The sequence below is a fragment of the Dysidea avara genome, chromosome 7 (assembly GCF_963678975.1).
Source record: "Dysidea avara chromosome 7, odDysAvar1.4, whole genome shotgun sequence".
NCBI classification, from domain to species: domain Eukaryota; kingdom Metazoa; phylum Porifera; class Demospongiae; order Dictyoceratida; family Dysideidae; genus Dysidea; species Dysidea avara.
Window position 1 is genome coordinate 6,799,469 of NC_089278.1, and position 20,046 is coordinate 6,819,514.

Here is a 20,046-nt window from a genome sequence, read left to right on the forward strand (position 1 = left end):
GGTAACATTGGTAATAAATGTTCGTTACCATGGAAATCACATCCCTATAAATAGAATTAATTGAGCCAAAATATCAAGCGGGCCAGCCTCGTGGTGTTGGGAGCGAGTGTTTGTGTATCTCGGTGTTTTTGTGAGTCAGTGTGCGTGTGGTCGAGATTTTCATGTGGCTGGTGTTCGAGTAGTTCATTACTGACGACATGGCTGAATCTATGAGTTTTTTACCATCAGGCAAGTCATCACATATGCCTCTGAGTGACTATCGATTGCTGGAAGAAAAGCCTATGCAGCATCCGTTCCATTCTGAATTGATGAAAAAGTATAAGACTATAGTAAGCTTGGAAACTTTAGGTAGTATAAAGGAATATAATCTTATACAAATGGCAGCGGAAGTAGGTATTAACATTCCCTCAGGTGATAATAATAAGGCAGCAGAAGAAATTTTACGGGAATGTATTCCTGGTCATAGCTACAAAACAGGCTCTACTTTAAAGATCAAAGGAAGGTCTATCGGTGAACTCCAGCGATGTTACTGTGATCCATATAAGAACATGGGAGATGCTTCAGTCACTGATCAAAATGATTCAGATGTTGTATATGTAGAAGTCCATTCTGATACCTTTGTTCACACCGCGAGGAAGACAGTTCTTTTACTTTTTCATTATATACGCTTGCTTAAATGTTTCGGTGTTACGTGCCCAAAAGTGCATTCCTTTGTGTTCCCTTGCAAAGAAGTCGAACAATGTGCTGTCCAGGTAACAATGCAGTATGACTCTAGCAAGGTAGAATTTTGTTATTCTGTTAAGTGTCTACGACTATCAGACATAAGATCAGCATTACAAGGTGCCTATGAGCAAAACGAAGAAACACTCTCAAATACTGCTAGAACTATTTCTGACAACTACAATCATTATGCTGTTTATCTTACCCAGTTAGAAGTAAATGCCATTGCAGCAAATCAAGGTCATGAATACACAAATTGTCGACTAGCCAAATGCTATAATGGAATTTTGATAATGACTGATCGTTATTGTTTGAAAAAGCCACTGTATGGGTCATCAGAAAGCAGTCTGATGCTTTTATGTTGGATAACAAATTCATCCTTCATTCATTATACCAGAAAAGAGTTGGGCTTTTTTTCATATGAAAAATTACCTTATGGACCATTAACTGACAACCAGACAAAATCCTGTTGTGCTGAGCTTGTGACAAAAATGGAAAATGTGTTTAATAGCCTTGAAAGTGCAGGTATTTGCCACTCTGATGTGCGTCTGCCCAACATTTGTTTCAATGATACTTACACTCCAGTATTAATAGATTTTGACTTTTGCAAATTTAAAGCTAATAAAAGCGAAGATATTATGAAATTTGGTTCTGAACTATTGAGATTGTTTCCAGGGGAAGCTAATGATGAATTCATTAAACAACTTGCACAAGGTGACTTTAATCAAAGTCTCTTGGCTGGATCAATCATCCAAAGAGGACGTATTACTATAGAGCAAGTGATTGGAGATCGTATGTAACTTTTAGGTAGATTATTTAAAAACTTCTTAAGTACCTGTATTTCTTCTTTGTACTATGACAATAGTTTTTAATTGTTGCTTGTAAACTACAAATGGCAAAAAACATGTGATATGATATAAGTATGTGATATGGGAGAAGCCTTATTGTTTTAGTTATTTTTCTAGTATTTGCCTGACATGTCAGAAATGGGTAGTAATGCTGATTGCAACATGTGGGATAAGAGCTGTATTATGAGAATCAATTGTGGGTTTTAGTTTATGTATCAAAGCTCTTCAATATATCCCTGATATGTCAGGCAAACTTTACTTACTTACGACAAGCTGGCCACAATGCAAGGTAAATATTGTACATTAATATGTTAATTGTAAAGCTTTGCATTTCCATGAAATTAACACTTTAGATCCTCTCTGACATGTTGGAATGAGTCTATAAATTATCAGAATCTAAATCTAGATGTCAAGCATTAAAAAGGTGTAGCTATCAATGAAGAAAGCTAAATTCAACCACGAATGTTGGCAAGAGTGATTTGTCGAACCACATTAGTAGAACTGTATGTATAAGAAAACAACATCGATATGAACATGAAGACTGAAGCTTCTCACTTCCCCCAGCAAAAAAAAAAATTCTTCAGGGAACTCTTGGGATTGTATTCTTCAGTAAAGAGTTATGGGATCACATTCTACAGGAATCCGGAAATCAATCCTGAATTAAGTGATCCCAGGATCGCATTCTTCAGCAAACCCCAACTGGCTAGCTGTTATGTACATAAACAAGCACCTAGTTCGTTGTTGAATGTTCCAACACAACAGTTTTACAGGGGCTAAAAACCTAGCAATAAACAAAACTCCACGTGATAAAGTATGTTGTGAATTTTAATATTGCGAAGTGCCCAAAATGCAAGATTAAGCCCTCACGATAAAAACCTGCTATACGGTATATTGCGTGTATGTGTTGTGAGAAGAGGTGGGTTAGTGTGTGTTGTATAGTTTTGTTGTGTGTAGTGTGTCGTATCACATAACTGTAGAAATCTTTCAGTAGTTTGGATAAAAGTTTACTGGTTACTGTGCAGGACATTAGAATCAATCATGGCGCCACTACCAAAAGACGTGATCGCTGGACTGAAGGGTCAGCCATTCTGGCCATTGTTCACTCGTCGTCTGAGAGTAAGGCACTTCTCTTGTGCAGAACAAGTGTTGACATTATTGTCTGCAGGAATACAGTCGTCAGTCAAGTTACCGAGTGACAGAGTATGCCACTGTGTGATAGTGTGATTGTTCCTAGTTACGTGTGCTGTGCAATACCTGTATTAGGGAAAGGATTGTTGGTAATATGTTTGTTGTACCAGCTGAATGTATGCTATTGGGTATCCAGAACTTGTGCAATATCCAATTAACATGCCAATGAAAATATCTTAAAATCTGATATTCGAAGGATAGGAATAGTTGCATGCAAAATAATGTATTAGGTATGGGGTCTTAGTTATTGATTCCAAAAATAACTTTCTAAGTGGGGGGGGTATTCAATGGGAACATTTCTGTATTGGGGGTTACAAGTAGCTTTATCATATCGGTGGAATTGTGATGAGGCTGACATGTCACGTATCCTTGTCTATGGTGTTCATGTATTTTACGTAGTCTGAGACACAAACTACCTACCAAGCCGCTACGAAATGAATTATTTTTGAGGACGATGCAGAAGAATAACATCGTATCTGACGGTGATTCAGCTGGTCGACTGTACGAACTATTGACAGACAACAAACCAGGCAAGCCATAGTAAGGTAGTGACCACCCTGATGTGTTGTGTGCAGTAGCTGTGTCAGTAGAAGACCTAGAGTCATTTTATGAGTCATGGAGAAGTGTGACAGACGATAACCAGAGCACAGATTTGCATACAGAACTTCTACAGATGGAGATCATGGGCTTCAAACATTCAGAGGTGTGTCACAGAGTTTATCACATTGTATTGTTTTAACGTATTATCAACAGAAAGTACTCGCTACTGTGACATCGTCGCAACTCAAGACTTCCTTTGGATCAGGTCATGTGATCCTGACAACTTGCAGGTGTGACATCATCTCCACTACAGTGTGTCTGTGACATACTGTGTTCAAATATGTAAAGTATTGTAGCACTTCAACTATTCTGTAAATATTTTGTTACCTCTGACTTATATGTCTCTTTACTACTATATACTTTTGTCAGATTATTACTGCGGAACAGTTTGAAGATTTCCACAATCTGTGACCTCACTAGTAACGTAAAAGTTGAAAGACACGAAGACATCAACGTTTTGGGGGTTGGACAGCCAATGATCACATTTGGGACAGAGGCAGGTACATCATCAACATCAAGTATAAAGTCGCAAGCATCATCAATTACGAAGTCGCAAGCAATATCAAGTATGAAGTCACAGGTTGTATTAGTGTTATAAGCTAACTTGTTAACAGGTACCAGACATCATCTGTCAGCTCCACGTTTTCCTAGAGCCACCATGCAGGCGTATTAAGCAGCCATACATTCTCTTCCATAATAAGTCCACCAGGGAAATATGGCTGAAGATGATCAAAGAAATGGAAACTGGTTTACTAATGGCTAAAAGTTAGCTAGCACTATTGATGGTATATAATGTCATTTGAGCTGTGTAGCAAAGAAAGATGCAAATATTATTCAACAAGCTGAGACGAACATCATCGTTCTTAATGCCATCCTAAATTCTAATCTTAACTGCAAAGATGTTGTGAAGAAGTCTCCCAACGTAAGCTAAGGTGTCAATAGGGTGGTGCTCATGTGTTGTTACTATAGAAATTACTATATTACTGCACTAAAGATGTGGCATCAGGCTCTCAGCCTAATGTAGCCATAGAGAAGTCTCTGATTGTACGTATTAATCCTTCAATTAATTCAGACCTCTAAAGCCACTATCGAATGTTCACTGTATGTTCCACCAGGTGATACAATATAGTATGTCCATTGAGCCGCTAATTGTGTTGTGTGTGTAGATAATGGTAGTAGCACATACAGGAGGAAGATTGTGGCTTGGATTGGTGAGCATTATCTGGAATACTATCCATTCCCATGTTAACAATGATATATTACAGGGTACAGGCTTGTTGAGGGTATATGACATGGATCACTACTACTTGGAGAGTGACACTAAAATAACAGACTGTACTCAGAAGACAAGTACTCGACTGGTATATGATGTACAACTTGCAATTGTTAAATTGTGCTCATTAATTTTGCTTTTTGTCAGTCTTCATTCCTTCTTGTCGACAACTTTGTGTGGGCAGGCTCTCTCAACCGAACCATACATATACTGGACTCTGACACCAGCACAGGTGTGTGAATTTGTTTCAATTTGTTTCCACTCACCAGTATGAAAATATTTATGGTGTTTGTTTTGTAATGTGTGTGCCTGCACGTGGTAAATCAGCACTTAATTCTTGTATAGTGGTGTCGAAATTAAGCAATTTGGAAGATGATCCAAGTGTTCTTGCATTAGGAAAATTGGAACACCAAAAGTATGCAGAGATATTGTATTACATGTTCTCATCATGTGTTTTACTCTCAGGGTGGTGTGGTCCCTTCTCATTCAAGGATTGCTGATCGCATGGAACCCATTGACAAGAGAAAGAGAATTAACAGTTAGTAGAATAGTTAAAAGTGTATATTGTGTAGTACTAGAGCACATAACAGATAGCACTACCTGTCAGTAACTTACCCAAGAATCATCCGTTCATCTGTTATTCCATGGCTGTTCTGGAGGATCATCTGTGGATTGGTAAGTTAATGAGACAATGAGCACTTACTACAAGTTGTGCAGGCACCAACTTGGACATGATGTTATTGTTAAGGATTGAGAATGACAAGAAGTGGTCAGTAGTTAAGGAAGTCAGTGTTGGGAATACCGGCAAGAATGAGAGCCAAGTAAAGTGTGTGGCAGTCTCTAATAATGGACTGGTCAGTTGCCACACAGTGAAGCGTTGTGTCATTTGAGCCCCACCCCCAGATTTGGTGCAGCACTAAAATACCCAACCAGCTAACAGTGTTTGATGCTAAAACATTTGAGAAAAGATACACCTTTGAAAACCTGTGAAATCACACCAAAGAAAATCCTGTGGAAAACCTATAAATGTATTTCATAGGCTTTCCACACATTTTTCATTGGTGTGATTTCACAGGTTTTTCGTGGTTTGTACATACATATACAAACTCATGAGCTTACTCGTTTATGGGTTTTTCATTGGTACATTATTTTACTCCATGCATTTCATAGGTATTTCATTACCCATGAAAAATACCAACTGCAACTTTCATGGGTATTTCAAGGTGATAATGGGAATTCCATGGTAATAGCATGGATATATTGTCCAGTAGTGTTCAGCCCCATTTCCTCAGTGTCTGTACCTTTTATTTTAATGCGCAATTATAGATCTGTGCATCATGCTCTTGAAACCTTCTTTCAACTGCATCTCGTGGCTTTCCCACAAGTGCTACATTGTACATACTTTTTTGGCAGCAGTCTCGGCTTGTTTGGTTGGGCAATCACACATGAAAGTAGTTATGTCATAGCATAGATATTGGCATGCCAGCTAGCATACCCAATATAGAAAACAGTCAAACTCTCCTTATGGAATTGAAATCCATGTGGCCAGAATGGCAGTTGGTGGTTTAACCATCACAAGTGAGATTTCAATATCAATGTGTCCAATTGTTTTAATTTCTTTTGTTTAGTTGTTTTACACTGTCTCAATGGACGCTATTGTTTTTTGTCCCCCTGTTGTGAAAAGCAGAAATCTAGTTCCACTAGTGGAATAATGCTAAAGTCTTTGCAGTGCCATGAAGTTTTACACTGTGCTATTGAAAGATGTTGCCACTACTTTAGGCACATTATTGTGGTGTCTGCATTTTGAAAACTTAGACTTGCTTTCTACACTACAGGGAGACAAAATATTGGAGACCAAGAATTCATAATATATAACTCTTGCTGAGACTAATAACATTCAACGATATCAAAAAAAAACCTCAAGACCAACAAAACAAGCTTTCCCAAAGATTATCATGAAACACTGAACAATCATAGAAAGTGTTTTAAGGCCATCCAGATCAGAAGATACATGTAATTGTTGCCGATCACGTTTCCTTGCCTCTATATCTATGATCACATGAGCAACCTCATCTGTCTAGCTAGGGTTAAATTGTTGCCTCCCTCCATTATGAACCCTGTTCGTAATACTGCTAGACTCCTGAAAATAGAATGTATATAACTAATTTCCCTTGACGAGGTATAATGGCTCGAAAACTTAGAAGTTGCATGTCTTAAAAACACTGTTAATTAGACCTGTTTCCCCCCATATTCAGTCACATTGTATATGTGTTATACAGATGGGACAAGGATTGAGGTGACGGATGAACAACCTCTTGCTAGTACCATGTCCACTGTTTTAACGGACATCGATGGTCGCAGGACATACTGTACTGGGCTACGATTCTACCAACCATTTACCGTGAAAGAAGTTTGTTAGTGTGACCAGGAGTGCATCGAATTCCATGGACAAGGTCCTTGTCCAAATCCTTTTGATTCGCTCCTGGTGTGACAGTGTGTATGGTGAAGTTTATGTGTTCTGTCTATCCAGCATGAAAACCAAACCTTCGCACTTAATGCTTGTTCAAGAAAAGGTTAGTGCTTAGTACATATGTGGCTGTTATTCTGTATGTATATTGTTAATAGATAGTCCTCCCAGTACGAAATTGGTGTACGTGCCAAGCTGTGCAGTGTTCCAATCATCCGTTCCTTGCTACAACCTCCAAAAAGAGCTCTTGTCATGGTGTGTGTTGACTGATTGGCTAGCCTAACCACATGTGTCATCTCATAGTTTACTGCACAATCTGGCACAGAGAGATGACCTGAAGTTTTGGGATGTTCTGCAAAAATTTGTGAAGAAGCTGTTCTGGATACCGGTGCCTCCTCCAGGAAGACTATGCACCGTTAGTCATCTTGTGGTGTTTTGGTAGAAGAACTTTAGTAACCATCATTGTACATGAACACCCAGTAGAATCTATCACAACAGTGAAAATCCGCCTGTTTAAACAGGTCATAAGTACCACGCAAGGTGTCGATTTTTAATTCTCCAATTAGTTGGTTAGTTTGCCTTCTAATGGGACCAGTAGCACCAAAATAGAACCAACCTTGACAGGTACTTCTGTTTGATCTTGGAATTACTTGCTTAGAATGTACCCTATGGTTATACAAATATATCCTTGTTTCAGACAATTTTACCAAGGCAGTGTGTTTATTTGTTTAAATGTACTCTTGCAGGAGTTCAGTGTTGGTGACTATTGTGGTAGTATATGTCCTCCCTTATCAGGTGAGTCTATCATAGTGTACATGGCAGAACATTTGAAGATTTTTCAGTTTTTGTTTTATTTCTCTGTGTTAATATGCATAATAATGGTCACCTTATAGCTGTGATTTTTAAAATTTTTTAATTTTTTATTTCTCAGTGTATTTATTTTAGTGTGGATGTATAATATCTATGTCCTTCTTAAATGATTTGGTGTGTGCACTATTAGTGACTGTTGTCACACTCTCCATCAAACAGAATACGTCAACCTTGATATCAGATTGAACTATCCCTTCCCTTCACTATCCATTGATTCTGTACTGGAAGTGGTTGGTGCTCTTCTAATGGAACAAAGAATAGTATTTGTGTCCACCAGTTATACTCTACTAACATACAACATGGAGGTGTGTTGGTGTATATATGGTGAGAACTAGGTCACATGTGTGTACCTCTTGTAGTGTTTCTTACGCTTCATTTCACCATTCGAATGGCGCAGCACTTATGTCCTAGTGTTACCCAGTGAAATGATGGGTCTCCTTGATGCTCCGGGTAGTTTCCTGTATGGCTGTCACTCTGATTGCATCGATGAAGAGATTTTGTCAACTGTAAATCCCTTCTTAGTTATTTTATTGGTCTCTTTACACCTGCCTTTCTAGGTGGAAGAGTTGGTGATAGTAAATCTGGACAATGATGAGGTTCAGCAGCTGAATTATGAGAGTAATTTGCCCAAAATGCCACAATCAGTTTGTGACAATTTCAAGCAAAGGTATGTACATCCCTAGTTCCATCAATATACTTACTATCTCTTCACTCACAGCTACAAGAAGTTGAAGGTTTGGTATGAGCTGGAGGAGTCTGATCGTCCCATGCCATTACCGGCTGCCTCACTGGTACAACACCGGCATGAATTTGAGCGTCGTTATGACTCCTATCTCTTAGACAGTAAGCCTTACTCTTGTTGAGCACTAATTTAGAATTTGTGTAGTTTTTCTCAACATGATGGTTGAATTATTTGGTGAAGTTACTTATTATCTTTGTTCGGTAAGTTGTGTCATTGTGAGTATTGTTGACATGTGAACTGTTGTTGTTCAGGGTAACCTTAAGCTAATTCGCTATGAGGAGAGCCCAACATATCAGTCAGCATGCAAGGAGACAAAGGAGTTCTATAAACTGGTAGGTAATTATCACTCTCTTATTGATCTGACTAGTGCCATATATAGTAGAGGTTAGCTTATGGTATAGCATCATGTCTCTTGTTCCCCACTTTTTAGTGCATTGATTGGTCCCTACTTTGTTTTTTTTTAAATGTAGACTTTAAATAGAGTGGTTTGTTACTTATTTGTAGCAACTGTTTATCATAGGGTGAGTGCTTTATTGGGGTATCTCAATCTTGCAATAGCTGCACGTTTGATGCTGAACACACAATGAATCACTAAAAGCTATATATAGTTCAGTGCTTGGCTTTTTGTAGCAAGCTAATCATTGCCACCTGCCTACTATCATTTCATGCCATGAAAACTAAAAGAAAAGAGTATAAAGGTGCCATTGACTAATAAGGACCTGTCCCCAAATTTATGAAGTGACTGCAAGAGTGTTATATAGACATATAATTAGTATTGTGATGATGTAAAAATTGTGCTGGATAAGAACACTACGAGTATCAGGCTAGGATTTGAGGGAGGACCAAAACAAATACTGGGATGTTCATTAAGGATTTGTGTGCGTGTGTGTGTGTGTGTGTATGTATCATTACTGTTACTTGAAAAACATTATAAAGTGCTCACGGTCCAATGTCACATAGATGTGGCTTGTTAGAATTAGTATTCAATTGTTTACAATAGAGAGTACTTGGATGCTAAAAATCCATAATCTTTCTGCCCTAATCACTGTTTTTATTTTTTGTATGATGTATTATGGAATTCTGCAGGCATTATCTACCGACTTATTTTCACTTCTGCTGCAAAACCGCAATACCAAAACTACCCGAGATTCTTTTACACTAATCTCCGACAAGAAAAGACGGTATGATCGACATCATGTTGACAGTGAACATATACTGATCCCCATAGAGGCAAGAGAATGTTAGAGATGTGTGACACAACAATAACTGATACAACAGCTGCAGCAACAACAGGAAGGCCCATTAAACAGAGGTAAGGGAAGCACTGTACTTCTTCTCTCTAATGGATGTGTCCTAGTTTTGTTTACAATATGAAACAGTACTGGTATTGGAAGCTCTTGGTACTGTATTTTAGTTCACATAACTATTAAAAAAATTAAAATTTTGTAGGGATCGATGATTATACATGCTACAAAATGTAAGGAAACAAGCTCAAAAATGATACGGCTAAAATGAGAAACGATCCATGCAATAAAAAGTAAGGAAACAAGATTAGATGACTAAGTACTCGCTAAAATGAGACACACTTTATATCTCTACTTTTGGCTAATTTGATGGTCTCATTTCAAGATGCTAGCTAAAAGTAGGCATTAAAGTGTGTCTCATTTTAGCATGTGGTCATCTAATCTTGTTTCCTTACTTTCTATTGCATGGATCGTTATCATTTCAGCTGGATCATTATTGAGCTTGTTTCCTTACTTTTTGTAGCATATATAATTATCATCAATCCCTACTTCCTTTTAATTTTAAATTTTTTTTAATAGCTAGTTAGTTACTTTTTTTATGCCTAAGCAGCTAGCTATACTATACTCTTTGTTTTCCACATAGTATAAATATCACTTGAAGCAGCTATCTTTTACCTTCGTACGCAATAAGCACCTCTAAAATAGTTATCGTTTTGTCTTTTAAAGCTATTACAGCATAGATAATATATGATTACGGCAACTGTTAAAGGCTTCAGCTGCATTTCTAATGTCCTAAATGTTGATGATTTAACAGTAAAACATCACTGGAGAGTCCACCATTAAGAGTGGAACCCTCGCATTTAGAAATCTGGATCCCGAGGTGAATCCACTCCTCAAAGGAATTTTTAGCTAGCTACCTCGCAAAAAATCTAAACTGGTAAGACTATAAAACGACTACCCAGCATTAATAAATGTTAAAGACAACTCCTTGACTACTATACCTGTTCACCCTCGTCTTACGCACATGTACAATCACGTGTTTGGGTTGTGGCGTGTACCACAACTATATTATCCTTTGAGAAGAACAAAGAAGTGAATTAGTGATGAAAGCAAACAGCATGGTGCAGTGGACAGAATGTAATCGGAGCAACAGATTCGTGAATCCACCGTCATTACCTTGGTCGTCTGAAATTTCTGGAGCCGTACACCTAGTGCAACCGGGTCTTACAGCAGGCAGTCAGGCAGATGAAATCCAGGTGAATTTCGAAATTTTTAAAGCTTTGTTTAACCAAGGTACAGCATCATTACAGCAGTACTAATGTATTCCAGGTGGTTTTTTCGAGTAAAACTTAGTGCACGGCTGTTTTTTAACATGCAAACATTTACGAAGCCATATGATTTCTTAACAATCCCTACTTGTTAAGAACTATCGTACTTAATGATAGTAGCTGGCCCCTAATAGCAACCAGATCACAGCCTTGATTTGGTGATTTGGCGAAGGCCCAAAGGGCATAAAAATCATGATTATATGAGTGAGATGAGCAAATGTATACTGGTATTTCCTTTAAAATTGTGTAAATACAGCAACTTTGTAGTTCTGTAATAAGCTCTAAAAATAGAATCTTGCACGTGCACGCTCACACACACACACATACACACACACACTTCGTCCTATAAATATTTCATGATGATTAAATCATCACTTTGAACTTTATCTGCTTCAAATAAAGGACCCATGGCCACTTAGTGATGTATATACGCCTGTAGAACAATGTAACACATTTCAAGGAGGGAGGGCTTTGAGTTGGGAAGTGTTGCATCATTTTACCAATACAAATCGTTCTAGACTCACAGCTCCAACCAGAATGTTTTTTGACTAATGTAGTCCCTTCTTCAGTGCTGACGAAATGGATGCTTCCCTCGTGCCTCCTTCTTTTAGTACTTTGCCCAGTGTGGTAGCCATTGTCACTGGTTTGTGGGGTTTCACACATGATACAAACAGTAAGGCTGGTTATTTTCTGGTTATGGCTCGTACTATTTCAAATATTGTACTACACATAATTCATCTCCTGAGAAGCTAGAAGAAAAGAACATTCCTTTTAAGCCAGTTGCCTCTTCTTGGTTAGGGAGGCCAACCACTGGAATTAATAACTTATATATTATGGCAAATTTGGTGTTCCACAATCTACAGAAGTAGTGTACTAACTGCATTGGTTGCCTTCCACTTTGCATAGTAGCTGCGAGCTGTTCCTTGCTTGAAGTTACAGTAGCCACAGCTATTGATCTGTAGTGTAGGCTGTTTTTGGAGTGTGTACTACAGTATTTATAGCAACAAAACCAGCTGGGGTTAACAGAATGGTTGTTATCTCAACAGGTCAGAAGAACAAGACACACCAAAGGCTCCGTCGTCACTTTCCAGACTTTATTCACAACAGCCACTTAACAGTCCTAAGGAATCTCCTGATACTTTGCACACGACTAAAAGAACATCTTCATTAAAGCAACCTATACCACTACTGCCAGAGCAACCAAAACGTCTTTTGCCACATTCAACATCTGGGTCTGACCTGGAGACAGCAGCCGGCAGTCTAGCAGCTTTATGCTCATGTGATCCTAGCACTTATTGTAAGGTTAAACTTGCATTACTAAGGGATGAAGGTACTCATTGTCTCTTTGTTTCTTGAATACCTGTTAAATGTATAGTGGGCCTGGGTTGTGAGCAGCGTTTGATAATTGCAAGTCCATCCCTTAACATATGTAACAAAAATTTGAAGGCAGTCTTGTACAAGTTGTGTGTATTATTAGAGTATTTATGTATTCATTGCAAATGGTGAAGATACCAAATAAATATCTTGACATTGTTGTTGTTGTTGTTGTTGTTTGTTTTTAATGAGAATGGCTCAATACTTTTACAACACATGTATATATTCCTACCATGCTAATAATTTGGCCACAACAGTCATGTGTTCATGAAAGCTTGTCTTGATGGTGTGTCACTTCATCCTTTTGTAGTTTCTCCAGAAGAAGTTTTTGCAGACTTAATCGCACAGTTGACAGAAGTAATAAAGGTGAGAACAGTTGTGAGGTGCACATTCTAGAGAAGCAAATCCAACTGTATGTCTCATATTGCGGGTGAGGTTCAAATGGCCTACACCTTCATTTATACAGCCTCCTGTGGGTAACTAGTTTTGTGAATTTGCTAGTATTGACTCATGGCACCTGAATAGGTGGTTTAATGTTCCACCGGGTAGGCTTGATTGTGTATACATGAGCCGAAGGCTTTATGTGCGTAATACTGTGTATATGTGTGTAGTACACATATCATAGATGACAACATGTTAATGGTGATGTTTATTGTGTAATGTAGGAAAGTGCTACCACAAAAGGCAAGATGGCCCCAGCTCTCTACCTAAGAGCTTGTGTATATATTGCTACAGGACAGCATGACAAGGTGAGAAGAAGATTAGCTGCTTTGTACATTTCTTGTGTGATTTAGGGATTTTATGACTTTGCTACATTGGATAAGCACAGTGTCCAATTGATGCCAAACCAAAGGTGTGTGTGCATGTGTGCACAAACTGTATAGCGGGTTTTTCTCGCGGACAAATTTACTTGCGAAAATAAAATCATGCGACATTACTTAATCTCGCGAGGTGACAGATTTGCAACATTAAATTCCTCGAGCAAATTTATTACTCGTTGTAATAAGTGTTTACGTATAAGATGGAAAACAATGAAATTTTGTCATGTTAGCCGTGTTTCTTGTATCTATGCTTGTATCCATGATGAATTTATGCAGGCACCTGAAATTCACCAGGAAACGGATAGGGCGGCCATGTTGGGTTTGCTGAAGAATGCGATCCCGGGATCGCTTAATTCAGGATTGATTTCCGGATTCCTGTAGAATGTGATCCCATAACTATTTACTGAAGAATACAATCCCAAGAGTTTCCTGAAGAATATGATCCTGACGTAGGCATGCGTTCTGCACTTTTCGTGCATAAATTTTAATTCATTATTTTCGATAGCTCCACCAAAATGCCCCAGACTTGCATTGATCCTTGTGTCCTACTTATATAACTACCATTTTAGCTAAAGCTATGGATAATTGATAAAACACGATCATGAGATTTTACCCCCTTGATAAGTGTATATTTCTTTGATTTATAAATTGATGTTATTTGATTGGCTGAATGATGGAAATACATAAAAGTTACACAGTATATACATGTAGTTGCAATCTCTGATATGGTAGTCAAAGACTTAATTACAGTAGGTCATGGTAGAGGGTATCTTTCGGTGATATGACCAATCATGCTATCATATATGTCCTTCCAAATCTCTCCCTCCACATAAATTCATCAAGATATTCCAGGAGATGGTCGTCACATGTTCCATGCATCCTCTTCAACTTGGCTTTTGCTCTTGACCAGTAACTCTCTATATGCTGGGTATGAGTCCCTGTAATGGGATCAACAAAGTGAAGACTGGTTAACTGATGAAAGGATATAGCCTGCTGCAGATATACGAGAATAAGCTGCCCACTCATCTGAATGTACCACTGTCCCTGGATGCACGTATTGTTGTATGATAGGAAGAAGAGTGGCTGGATTTCTTTGAGCCACTAATTACATGTATCCTGTTGCTGGATGAGTTGAAATATCACACCCATTGTCTTCCTCTATGGTTCTATGTATAAATACAGCAAATAATATACTGTCAATGATAAGTATCATAGCAAAACCTAGCTTTTGGCTTACGTTTTTACAATGACTCATCAACTTGCACAGTTCAACCTGGATAGTTGGTCTCTTAACAACTTTCAAGAACAGATATCTCTCAGAAAACTGCAGCAATCGATGATGGTATTCTGACTGATGCCAGTAGTTTTGATTATCTGCTTTTGTGAAGCATCTGGTGACCACAAAAAAAAATTATGTGGAGCCAAATCTGGGAAGCTGGACTGTAATCCCCCTTTGTAGAATTGTACAGACAACAGCATGAACAGTATTTAAATTTCATACTATGGATTGTCATAGTATCCATGGATACCGCGGATACTCTGACAGAGGGTACCATGGATACTCTGACAGAGAGGGTACAACTCTTGTCCGACATGTTGGAATAAAAAATAGCCCTAATATCACAGATGCTACCAGTGCTATGGAAGCCCACAATTACTTGAAACATAGATGTATGGGGTGTCTATTATCTATGCTTGAAATATGAGTGATTGTTTCTATGGTAGCATCTCTGTTTCAGTTGAACGCCGCACCTGTGACATGGGACATACCGGTAGTCAGTCTAATTATAGTATCCTCCATATAAGGATCTTGAAAAATGGGTAACATTGGTAATAAATGTTCGTTACCATGGAAATCACATCCCTATAAATAGAATTAATTGAGCCAAAATATCAAGCGGGCCAGCCTCGTGGTGTTGGGAGCGAGTGTTTGTGTATCTCGGTGTTTTTGTGAGTCAGTGTGCGTGTGGTCGAGATTTTCATGTGGCTAGTGTTCGAGTAGTTCATTACTGACGACATGGCTGAATATATGAGTTTTTTACCATCAGGCAAGTCATCACATATGCCTCTGAGTGACTATCGATTGCTGGAAGAAAAGCTGATGCAGCATCCGTTCCATTCTGAATTGATGAAAAAGTATAAGACTATAGTAAGCTTGGAAACTTTAGGTAGTATAAAGGAATATAATCTTATACAAATGGCAGCGGAAGTAGGTATTAACATTCCCTCAGGTGATAATAATAAGGCAGCAGAAGAAATTTTACGGGAATGTATTCCTGGTCATAGCTACAAAACAGGCTCTACTTTAAAGATCAAAGGAAGGTCTATCGGTGAACTCCAGCGATGTTACTGTGATCCATATAAGAACATGGGAGATGCTTCAGTCACTGATCAAAATGATTCAGATGTTGTATATGTAGAAGTCCATTCTGATACCTTTCTTCACACCGCGAGAAGACAGTTCTTTTACTTTTTCATTATATACGCTTGCTTAAATGTTTCGGTGTTACGTGCCCAAAAGTGCATTCCTTTGTGTTCCCTTGCAAAGAAGTCGAACAATGTGCTGTCCAGGTAACAATGCAGTATGACCCTAGCAAGGTAGAGTTTTGTTATTCTGTTAAGTGTCTACAACTATCAGACATAAGATCAGCATTACAAGGTGCCTATGAGCAAAACGAAGAAACACTCTCAAATACTGCTAGAACTATTTCTGACAACTACAATCATTATGCTGTTTATCTTACCCAGTTAGAAGTAAATGCCATTGCAGCAAATCAAGGTCATGAATACACAAATTGTCGACTAGCCAAATGCTATAATGGAATTTTGATAATGACTGATCGTTATTGTTTGAAAAAGCCACTGTATGGGACATCAGTAAGCAGTCTGATTGTTTTATGCGGGATAACAAATTCGTCCTTCATTCATTATACCAGAAAAGAGTTGGGCTTTTTTTCATATGAAAAGTTACCTTATGGACCATTAACTGACAACCAGGCAAAATCCTGTTGTGCTGAGCTTGTGACAAAAATGGAAAATGTGTTTAATAGCCTTGAAAGTGCAGGTATTTGCCACTCTGATGTGCATCTGCCCAACATTTGTTTCAATGATACTTACACTCCGGTGTTAATAGATTTTGACTTTTGCAAATTTAAAGCTAATAAAAGCGAAGATATTATAAAATTTGGTTCTGAACTATTGAGATTGTTTCCAGAGGAAACTGATGATGGATTCATTGAACAGCTTGCACAAGGTGACTTTAATCAAAGTCTCTTGGCCGGATCAATCATCCAAAGAGGACATATTACTATAGAGCAAGTGATTGGAGATTGTATGTAACTTTTAGGTAGATTATTTAAAAACTTCTTAAGTACCTGTATTTCTTCTTTGTACTATGACAATAGTTTTTAATTGTTGCTTGTAAACTACAAATGGCAAAAAACATGTGATATGATTTAAGTATGTGATATGGGAGAAGCCTTATTGTTTTAGTTATTTTTCTAGTGTTTGCCCAACATGTCAGAAATGGGTAGTAGGGCTAATTTCAACATGTGGGATGAGAGCTGTATTAATGGGAATCAATTGTAGGTTTTAGTTTATGTATCAAAGCTCTTCAATATATCCCTGATGTGTCAGGCAAACTTAACTTCCTTACAATAAGCTGGCCACAATGCAAGGTAAATATTGTACATTAATATGTTAATTGTAAAGCTTTGCATTTCCATGAAATTAACACTTTAGATCCTCTCTGACATGTTGGAATGAGTCCATAAATTATCAGAATCTAAATCTAGAAGTCAAGCAGCAAAAAGGTATAGCATCAACGAAAGCTAAATTCAACCACGAATGTTGCAAGAGTGATTTGTTGAACCACATTAGTAGAACTGTACGTATAAGAAAACAACATGGATATGAACATGAAGACTAATATTAAAGCTTCTCACTTCCCCCAGCAAAAAAATTCTTCAGGGAACTCTTGGGATCGTATTCTTCAGTAAAGAGTTATGGGATCACATTCTACAGGAATCCGGAAATCAATCCTGAATTAAGTGATCCCAGGATCGCATTCTTCAGCAAACCCCAACTGGCTAGCTGTTATGTACATAAACAAGCACCTAGTTTGTTGTTGAATGTTCCAACACAACAGTTTTACAGGGGCTAAAAACCTAGCAATAAACAAAACTCCACGTGATAAAATATGTTGTGAATTTTAATATTGCGAAGTGCCCAAAACGCAAGATTAAGCCCTCACGATAAAAACCTGCTATACGGTATATTGCGTGTATGTGTTGTGAGAGGAGATGGGGATGGGGGGAGGTGGGTTAGTGTGTGTTGTATAGTTTTGTTGTGTGTAGTGTGTCATATCACATAACTGTAGAACTCTTTCAGTAGTTTAGATAAAAGTTTACTGGTTACTGTGCAGGACATTAGAATCAATCATGGCGCCACTACCAAAAGACGTGATCGCTGGACTGAAGGGTCAGCCATTCTGGCCATTGTTCACTCGTCGTCTGAGAGTAAGGCACTTCTCTTGTGCAGAACAAGTGTTGACATTATTGTCTGCAGGAATACAGTCGTCAGTCAAGTTACCGAGTGACAGAGTATGCCACTGTGTGATAGTGTGATTGTTCCTAGTTACGTGTGCTGTGCAATACCTGTATTAGGGAAAGGATTGTTGGTAATATGTTTGTTGTACCAGCTGAATGTATGCTATTGGGTATCCAGAACTTGTGCAATATCCAATTAACATGCCAATGAAAGTATCTTAAAATCTGATATTCGAAGGATAGGAATAGTTGCATGCAAAATAATGTATTAGGTATGGGGTCTTAGTTATTGATTCCAAAAATAACTTTCTAAGTTGGGGGGGGGGTATTCAATGGGAACATTTCTGTATTGGGGGTTACAAGTAGCTTTATCATATCGGTGGCATTGTGATGAGGCTGACATGTCACGTATCCTTGTCTATGGTGTTCATGTATTTTACGTAGTCTGAGACACAAACTACCCACCAAGCCGCTACGAAATGGATTATTTTTGAGGACGATGCAGAAGAATAACATCATATCTGACGGTGATTCAGCTGGTCGACTGTACGAACTATTGACAGACAACAAACCAGGCAAGCCATAGTAAGGTAGTGACCACCCTGATGTGTTGTGTGCAGTAGCTGTGTCAGTAGAAGACCTAGAGTCATTTTATGAGTCATGGAGAAGTGTGACAGACGATAACCAGAGCACAGATTTGCATACAGAACTTCTACAGATGGAGATCATGGGCTTCAAACATTCAGAGGTGTGTCACAGAGTTTATCACATTGTATTGTTTTAACGTATTATCAACAGAAAGTACTCGCTACTGTGACATCGTCGCAACTCAAGACTTCCTTTGGATCAGGTCATGTGATCCTGACAACTTGCAGGTGTGACATCATCTCCGCTACAGTGTGTCTGTGACATACTGTGTTCAAATATGTAAAGTATTGTAGCACTTCAACTTTTCTGTAAATATTTTGTTACCTCTAACTTATATGTCTCTTTACTACTATACTTTTGTCAGATTATTACTGCGGAACAGTTTGAAGATTTCCACAATCTGTGACCTCACTAGTAACGTAAAAGTTGAAAGACACGAAGACATCAACGTTTTGTGGGTTGGACAGCCAATGATCACATTTGGGACAGAGGCAGGTACATCATCAACATCAAGTATAAAGTCGCAAGCATCATCAATTACGAAGTCGCAAGCAATATCAAGTATGAAGTCACAGGTTGTATTAGTGTTATAAGCTAACTTGTTAACAGGTACCAGACATCATCTGTCAGCTCCACGTTTTCCTAGAGCCACCATGCAGGCGTATTAAGCAGCCATACATTCTCTTCCATGATAAGTCCACCAGGGAAATATGGCTGAAGATGATCAAAGAAATGGAAACTGGTTTACTAATGGCTAAAAGTTAGCTAGCACTATTGATGGTATATAATGTCATTTGAGCTGTGTAGCAAAGAAAGATGCAAATATTATTCAACAAGCTGAGACGAACATCATCGTTCTTAATGCCATCCTAAATTCTAATCTTAACTGCAAAGATGTTGTGAAGAAGTCTCCCAATGTAAGCTAAGGTGTCAATAGGGTGGTGCTCATGTGTTGTTACTATAGAAATTACTATATTACTGCACTAAAGATGTGGCATCAGGCTCTCAGCCTAATGTAGCCATAGAGAAGTCTCTGATTGTACGTATTAATCCTTCAATTAATTCAGACCTCTAAAGCCACTATTGAATGTTCACTGTATGTTCCACCAGGTGAGACAATATAGTATGTCCATTGAGCCGCTAATTGTGTTGTGTGTGTAGATAATGGTAGTAGCACAGGAGGAAGATTGTGGCTTGGATTGGTGAGCATTATCTGGAATACTATCCATTCCCATGTTTACAATGATATATTACAGGGTACAGGCTTGTTGAGGGTATATGACATGGATCACTACTACTTGGAGAGTGACACTAAAATAACAGACTGTACTCAGAAAACAAGTACTCGACTGGTATATGACAACTTGCAATTGTTG

The 20,046-nt window shown here is 38.3% G+C and overlaps 3 protein-coding genes and 1 long non-coding RNA gene across 5 annotated transcripts in view; 3 read left to right on the forward strand and 1 right to left on the reverse strand.

Annotated features, from left to right (window-relative positions):
• The window catches only part of LOC136262455 (DENN domain-containing protein 3-like), a 31,856-nt gene extending 27,389 nt beyond the window's left edge, over nucleotides 1-4,467 (forward strand). The window contains exons 26-34 of one of the 2 annotated variants that reach the window (XM_066056730.1): nucleotides 2,591-2,684; nucleotides 2,734-2,768; nucleotides 3,156-3,286; nucleotides 3,332-3,459; nucleotides 3,510-3,586; nucleotides 3,726-3,922; nucleotides 3,971-4,121; nucleotides 4,169-4,278; nucleotides 4,326-4,467. In XM_066056730.1, the coding sequence (XP_065912802.1) occupies nucleotides 2,591-2,684; nucleotides 2,734-2,768; nucleotides 3,156-3,286; nucleotides 3,332-3,459; nucleotides 3,510-3,586; nucleotides 3,726-3,922; nucleotides 3,971-4,029 (721 nt within the window). In that variant the 3' untranslated portion in view covers nucleotides 4,030-4,121; nucleotides 4,169-4,278; nucleotides 4,326-4,467. The remainder of the gene's footprint in view (nucleotides 1-2,590; nucleotides 2,685-2,733; nucleotides 2,769-3,155; nucleotides 3,287-3,331; nucleotides 3,460-3,509; nucleotides 3,587-3,725; nucleotides 3,923-3,970; nucleotides 4,122-4,168; nucleotides 4,279-4,325) is intronic. The other variant, XM_066056731.1, reaches the window with a different exon arrangement.
• LOC136262487 (DENN domain-containing protein 3-like) overlaps nucleotides 1-20,046 on the forward strand; it is a 32,150-nt gene that overhangs the window by 10,774 nt on the left and 1,330 nt on the right. Inside the window, exons 2-5 of the mRNA XM_066056782.1 lie at nucleotides 4,622-4,726; nucleotides 4,777-4,861; nucleotides 4,975-5,044; nucleotides 5,095-5,167. Coding sequence (XP_065912854.1) covers nucleotides 4,649-4,726; nucleotides 4,777-4,861; nucleotides 4,975-5,044; nucleotides 5,095-5,167 — 306 coding nt within the window. The 5' untranslated portion in view covers nucleotides 4,622-4,648. The remainder of the gene's footprint in view (nucleotides 1-4,621; nucleotides 4,727-4,776; nucleotides 4,862-4,974; nucleotides 5,045-5,094; nucleotides 5,168-20,046) is intronic.
• Nucleotides 5,348-19,873, forward strand: LOC136262456 (DENN domain-containing protein 3-like). Its single transcript, XM_066056732.1, has 28 exons — nucleotides 5,348-5,483; nucleotides 6,909-7,039; nucleotides 7,160-7,202; nucleotides 7,255-7,351; nucleotides 7,400-7,511; nucleotides 7,843-7,891; nucleotides 8,126-8,271; nucleotides 8,326-8,472; nucleotides 8,524-8,633; nucleotides 8,685-8,809; nucleotides 8,853-8,908; nucleotides 8,960-9,040; nucleotides 9,795-9,889; nucleotides 9,937-10,020; nucleotides 12,327-12,610; nucleotides 12,965-13,020; nucleotides 13,320-13,403; nucleotides 13,449-13,507; nucleotides 17,899-17,992; nucleotides 18,042-18,076; nucleotides 18,467-18,597; nucleotides 18,643-18,770; nucleotides 18,821-18,897; nucleotides 19,035-19,231; nucleotides 19,280-19,430; nucleotides 19,478-19,587; nucleotides 19,635-19,780; nucleotides 19,832-19,873. Exons 2-25 carry the CDS (start codon nucleotides 6,956-6,958, stop codon nucleotides 19,336-19,338), a joined length of 2,433 nt encoding a protein of 810 aa, XP_065912804.1. The 5' UTR covers nucleotides 5,348-5,483; nucleotides 6,909-6,955; the 3' UTR covers nucleotides 19,339-19,430; nucleotides 19,478-19,587; nucleotides 19,635-19,780; nucleotides 19,832-19,873.
• LOC136262506 (uncharacterized) lies at nucleotides 14,088-17,669 on the reverse strand. The gene is made up of 3 exons (XR_010704223.1): nucleotides 17,420-17,669; nucleotides 14,713-17,359; nucleotides 14,088-14,641 (listed from the first exon to the last, which is right to left on the reverse strand). It is a non-coding gene; the product is annotated as an uncharacterized lncRNA (long non-coding RNA).